This window comes from Nicotiana tabacum, chromosome 7 (assembly GCF_000715075.1).
Source record: "Nicotiana tabacum cultivar K326 chromosome 7, ASM71507v2, whole genome shotgun sequence".
NCBI lineage: Eukaryota > Viridiplantae > Streptophyta > Magnoliopsida > Solanales > Solanaceae > Nicotiana > Nicotiana tabacum.
Window position 1 is genome coordinate 157,669,034 of NC_134086.1, and position 6,749 is coordinate 157,675,782.

At 33.3% G+C, this 6,749-nt stretch overlaps 1 protein-coding gene across 1 annotated transcript; it reads left to right on the top strand.

Annotated features, from left to right (window-relative positions):
* Window positions 1–1,278: 1,278 nt before the first annotated feature.
* LOC107781925 (3'-5' exonuclease-like) lies at window positions 1,279–4,178 on the top strand. Its single transcript, XM_016602743.2, has 2 exons — window positions 1,279–2,426; window positions 3,994–4,178. Exon 1 carries the CDS (start codon window positions 1,694–1,696, stop codon window positions 2,303–2,305), a length of 612 nt encoding a protein of 203 aa, XP_016458229.1. The 5' UTR covers window positions 1,279–1,693; the 3' UTR covers window positions 2,306–2,426; window positions 3,994–4,178.
* Window positions 4,179–6,749: the final 2,571 nt, after the last annotated feature.

Below are 6,749 nucleotides of genomic sequence, written 5' to 3' on the forward strand. Positions count from 1 at the left end.
TTGACATAATGGAGTTGTTCAAATTTTCATAATCGGATTCCGATCCCGATATAAAAAAATCAACTCTCGGTCAAACTTTCCAAAAATCATCTATTTCCCAAGTTTCGCCAAAATGTGCCGAATTATCCTACGGACTTCCAAATCCGAATCCAAATATGCGCATACCGGGCCCGTTTACATATAATCGTTTATATTGGAATCATCGAAATTCGAATCCGAGATCGTTTACATATAAGTCAATATCCGGTCAACTTTTCCAACTTAAGCTTTCAACTAAGAGACTAAATGTCTCAATTCATTTCAAAACCACACCGGGCCCGAACCAATTTCCCCGACGAATCATTTAACGATTGTAAAGCATGGATTTAGTAGTAAATGGGGAAATGGGGTTGTACTATTCAAAACGACCGGCTGGGTTGTTACATTTAAGAAAACAAATTTGATTTGTTAAGTTGCAAATTAGTTGTGTACAACTTTATTGGCATGTGATTGAAATTAAGGCTTGAGAATGAATCTCAATATTGTTTAGCCTATTATGCCATTGATTGAGGGTAAGACATTGGGACAAAGCCCTGATGCTCCATAATGATAAGAGTTAGGTTTGAATCCTAATTTATTATGGCCTAACATGTCTTTATATTGATAAGACATTGGGTTTGAGACTCAATGTACCATATTGATGATATAATGATGACTAAAGAAAAATAATATATTTTTCATGAAAAGGCATGAAGATTGTCCCACTTGATTAGCTTCATTCTTGAAGTGAATGTGGTAGCAGTGCATAATAAGTCTAAATGAAGACAAGTGATTGAACAATGTGTGAGCATGTGATTTTCGCCCTATATGAGAATCACTCCCAAAAATTCACAATAAAACAATTTTCCTTTGTGTACAATGTTTGTATTTTTGTGGTATTTTGTATAATTATTTGTATTTTTGTCTGTGCCTGTTTATTTGTTTAAATTAATAAAAATATAAAATATGTCGCATTTTCATTTAGTATTTATTTAAGTTTGTTTTACAAAAATGAGAAAATTAGAAAAAAATAATGTGCGTTGCATTTTTAGCATTTAACGTCTAAATTGTGCGATTTTATCGTTAATTACTATTTAAATGTGCGATAATAATTATTTGGAATTAATTAGTATTTTTTATAAGTTAATTTAGTTTATAAGTTAATTTATAATTTTAGTTTTAATTAATTAGGAAGTACAAGAAAAGAGAGCAAGAATATAAAAGAAAATCGGAATTAGGCCTCTTCTTCAATTTTGAACCACATGCCCAAATATACCCAACCTTCCTTTACGACCCGGTCCATTCCAAACTGGGTCGACCCAGTCCATAACCCCAAAGACCCAACACCCCTATTTCCCTATCTTTCATTTAAAAAACAAAACCCTAAAAAATGTTCACTGTTGAAAACTCCCATCCGCCCCCTCTCTTACCTTCTTCTTCTTCAAACCTCCAAATCCTCTCCCATGGCTGCCCTTCCCCTCGCCCAACTACCACCCCCTCCAGCCCTTTCCCCTACGTCAAACCTCCATCACCTCGCGACCAAACAACCACCTAGAGCAGCCACCTGCTGCCGCTGCTTCATCTTCTTCGCTTCATCATCAAGCTCGAGCTCCATGTTCACCGCCTCGCTAGCTCCTTCGGCTATGCTGCTGCTACGTTCTTCATCCTTGCTGCCATGGCTGCGTCAAGCTCCCTGCTGCGCGTCTCCTTCTTCTTCTCCGACACTGCGGCTGCTACGTTCTTCATCCTCGCTGCCATGGTTGCGTCGAGCTCGTCGAGCAGCTGCTCCGCTACTGCTGCTCCGTCACTGCTGCTGCCTGATGTTTCTTCTTCTCCAGTTTCGCGCGGCCATGGCTGCTTTGTTGCTGCTGCTTCAGTTCTCGTCGATCGCCGTTGCCTCATATTCCAACTCCTCTACTGCAGTTCAATTCCAGATTCCCTCGTTAGTTTATGGTCCAACGGAGACTACACGTTTGTTGGGGTTGGAGTTGAGAACGATGTGGAGAAGTTGGTTGAAGATCACGAGCTTACCGTGAGAAATATGGCGGATTTGAGAGTTTTGGCAGCTGATGCATATGAGATGAGTAATTTGAAAACTGCTGGGTTGAAGGAGCTGTGCAATGTTGTTCTTGGAAGAGAGATTGAGAAGCCTAGACATATTACTATGGGTAGGTGGGACAGTGAGTGGTTGAGTTTGGATCAAATTAAATATGCTTGTGTTGATGCTTTTGTTTCTTTTGAGATTGCAAAGCATTTGAATATTGCTGCTGCTCCGTCCAGTCTGTAGCACGCGACTGTGACCTTCAGTTGCTTCTTATTCGGGTCGTCTTCGATGTCGAGTTATTTTGGTGCGATAATTGTTTCCAGGCAGATTTGTTTTCGTTCGAGCTCGTCGTTGTTCATTTCCGGTTAGTTGATTTAAGTTTCATTTCTGTCCGTATTTTATTTTGATATTCTCAGATCTGAAATCAGATATGTTTGATATTAATTTCATGTTTATCGTTTTTTATTTTTCAGTTTGTCTCATTTTTCTTGTTTTTTTAGGAAGAAATTGTTAGTTTAATTTTAATTTTATTAGATGCAAATTGAAATTTAATTAATTAGTTTTTTCAGTTTGTTCATGTGTTTTTATTTATTAAAAGAAATTGTTAGTTTAATTTTAATAGTGTTAGATTCAAGTTGAAATTCAATAATTATTTTCTTCTTCGGTTTGTTTTTATTCGTTTAAAAGAATTTAGTTGTAATATAGAAATATGTCAGTATAATCGCTTGAATCATCCATGTTTGTTGTTTAATATAGATTTAATTCATGTTCATTTTTTGTTTGAAGTTCGTTTTTAATCTAGTGATTTAATGAGAGTTTATGTTTTGGTTTTTCATTTTTTGATTTAGTTTGAATCATGTATTTTTGTTGTAATTTTGTTGGATTTAATTTGAAGATCAATTGATTGTTTGAGTTTAGTGATTTGAATCTGTTCATTTATTTTTGTTTAAGTTTTAATTTGAATTTGAGCTCATGATTTGAATGTACTTGTTTGTTATTGTTGTTGAATCTGAAAGTAGATTTGTTGTTTAAAGATTGTTCAATCAAAGTAATTCCAGTTGTTTCTTTGTTGTTCATCATTTAGTTTGAGTTTGTTCATAAAATTTGATTAGGAATTGGTTATAGCTACTATATTTTGGTTAGAATTGATTAGGTGAATTGGTTATAGCTGATGGGGGTAGATTGGTAAATTGCAGTATTTTCAGGGTTAAAATGGTAATTTCAGTAAGGTTAGAGGGGTATTTTTGGAATTAAAATTCTGAACAATTATTTATTTTAGTGCTCTGTCCATTAAGATTAAAAAATATTTTTTAATAATATTAAAATAGTACATGGTGGGGGACAAGACATAATAGTGGGGAATTATGCAATTGTTTAATATAGGCATGGAGAACAAGATATAATGGGAGAAGTATAATGTATTTGTTTAATAAAGTGGGAGACAAAACATTATATAGTGGGATTAAAAGGGGGATGAGTGGAAGATAATGGATTTTAATTTTTTAAAAAATGCTGAAAGATGGTAATAAATAGGGAGGACTTGGACAGATTTGAAAAAGAGGAGATAGATAAAAAGAGAGAGCTGAATATTGAAGAGAGAGAAAAATTCCGAAAAATATAAAAACTTCAAAAAATACAAATAAAAACATTTTGGAAATTAAAAGAGAGAGTAGTATACACCTGATATACAATTTAAATATTCTGATATACGGATTCAGAAATCAAGGGTTGAACAATTAATTAGTCTTTCAAATCTGAAAAGATTCCCTTGGCTTCTGTCCGTTGATTGTTGTCGGTGTTTCTGGATTTTTATCTTGATTTCAAAATCTGTCACTGGTTTCTCGTTGCTGGTTACTGGTTGCTGGGTGTTGCTGTTGCTGTATGCTACTGAATTTCTGCTGATCTCCCTTTTCTTTTGCTTCCAATATCAGGTACACGACTGTAATACTAGCTATTGCAAGTTAATAATGTGGAAGCATGAATACATATGAAGAATGGAATTTTGAAGTGTTAACTTCGATTTTTCTTTGTTCCTTTTATAGATTGTATTTAGACTATTTCATGTATTACTGAATAATAATTGGAATAAGAGAAAATAACATAAGTTAGTCTTTAATGAATAGGTTTGGCAAAATGGGTTAATTCACTAGTTATGAAGGTTTTAAGATTATCAACAGTAGGTTAATCGTGAAACAAGTAGCTAAATTTGGCTAAGGCATGAATTTAAACTAAATTTCGTGAATTAGGCATTAAGGCATGATTTTAGTTCGAACAAGATTAGAAGAACATTTAAGTTTAATAAACTTTCTAATAAGCTTTAGTAATTATGGTTAAATCTAGTTTCAAATAGTTGTGAATAATTAATCTCAATAGTTTTTTTATAACAATGCGAGTTTTAATTTAGCTATATTTGATTCTTTTGAATATTAGTTGTCGAATTTTTATTTTATTTCTAATTTCGAATTTTTTTAAGTGAAATTCCTTTTCATCAATATTTGTATTAATCTAGCAATTAGTACGCCATGCTTTATTAAAATAAAAAACAAAAAAAACTCGTAATTAATTAGGATTTTCTTTCTTTATTTTAGAGACTAATTTTAATAGAAAAATGTAGTCGCTTTAAGATTTGTCCATTTAAAATAAGTGAGATGAGCCTCGCCTAGTAAAATGTATAGATTGCGGGGCCCTCACAAAATGTATGTATTAATTATTTAGAACATCGGAGTTGTCCGTCTAGTGCAATTTTACGACCTTTCCCAAAACAACAATACGCTAGTCGCTCTAGGCGCGTCTTTAACAAATTATTTTCTTAAATATGGGTGTGCATTTATGTAACCCAAATCCAAATCTCAACGGAGTCAAAAGGTGTCATAACCACAGGTGCATTGATTGTGACATGGTTTGAAATACGTTTTCACAATGTTGCAATTCTCCGTAAAATAATAACAATAAATAAAAATAATAAAAGCGGCTAAAGGATAAAATTTGCACATAAGTTTATAATATGTATTATATCAGATAATCAAACCGAATATAACAGTTGAGCGACCGTGCTAGAACCACGGAACTCGGGAATGCCTAACACCTTCTCCCGGGTTAACAGAATTCCTTATCCGGATTTCTGGTTCGCGGACTGTAATACAGAGTCATTCTTTTCCTCGATTCAGGATTAAAATTGGTGACTTGGGACACCCTAAATCTCCCAAGTGGCGACTCTGAAATAAATAAACAAATCCCTTTTTGATTGTCCTTTAATTGGAAAAAATTCCCTTCCGCGCCCCTTTGTGGGCGGCGCGGGCGAAAAAGTAGGTGTGACAGCTCTGGCGACTCTGCTGGGGAACGAACCCAGAATCTCTGGTTCAGGGTTCAGAATTCGAGCTTAGATAAATTGTTGTATTTGATTGTATCTGATTTTCCTACATGTTTCATGCTGAATGTGCTAAATGTTACCGCTTTGATATTATCTGAATTGTATATAAACTGTGCCGACACCTTTCTCTCTTCACCTCCGGGGATGTGCTTACTGATTGAGACTCCCTATTTTGTTAGTGTCATACTTTGAAGAAAGAGAGAGGCCGGACAAGTTACTAAGCCGGATGGCCCTTTGGTTACCAGAAAGTTGCCCCCCTCCTCGATTCGAGTTGTCCGCTCGGGTACACAGTCTAGAACACCGACTCAGGTTTTGAACATAGAATAACATGACTTTATGACGGATCCCTAGTAGGAACGATTATTTCATCATGTTGCATTTGACTTAGGGGACTCAACACAGGGGTTGGGTCCGTCTAGGACTAGCAACCTGAAATGAAAAGATCATTCTGCTGCATCCTGTTTGCTTTATACGTTTATTTGCTTCAGACTTGCATGCTGACCGGCTTCGAAAAATCAGGAATATTGGAAAATTGTGAAAAAAGAGCGAAGTAACAGTGTAGAGAATTAATTGCCTATTTTAGAAAGAAAAAAAAACAATACCCAAATACTATCAAAATTCTTTTATTTCACTCAAAAAAAAAAGAGAGTCTTTTATTTTAAGTTTGGAAGAATAGGTTTCATTTTGGTGAAATGAAAAAGAAAAAAAAATCCTCACTTTGTCTTGTTTTCAAAATAAAAAGAAAAGAAAAGAAAAATAGTTTGTCTTGCCATGAAAAATGAAAATGAAAATGAAAAAGAGTCTTCTTTTTAAAATGGTTTTTTTATTTGTTTATGAAAATGCCAAAAATGAAATAAAAAGAGTCGTGCGTTGAACGTGGTTTTATTATTTGTTGCAAAATATATATATATATATATATATATATAAATCCAAAAATTATTTTTCTTTATTTCCTTTCTAGAAAAGTTTTTTTAGACCCCCAATTTTCAAAATAAAAAATCCAAAATATTTTCCATTATTGATTTCTTTAGAAAGTCTTTTTAATTTTTTCCTTTTTTTTAAAAATAATAATAAAAATAAAATAAAAAATAAAAATATTTTCTCTTAATTGCTTCCAAAAAGTCCGAAAATATTTTCATTATTCTTTCAAAATTGAAAAGAAAATTCAAAATTCAAAAATATTTTTAGAACCATTTCTTTCATTGAAGGTAAAATTCGAAATATTTTCTTTCTTCTTTAGAAGTTTTTCTTTCAAAAAAAAAAAAAAAATTAAATCTTTTCTCTTTAGAAATCCTTCTTTGCAAAAATGCTCCCTTT

Excerpts from the sequence above, each read along its gene's own strand:
- LOC107781925 (XM_016602743.2), top strand. The coding sequence starts at position 1,694 with ATGGCTGCGTCAAGCTCCCTGCTGCGCGTCTCCTTCTTCTTCTCCGAC.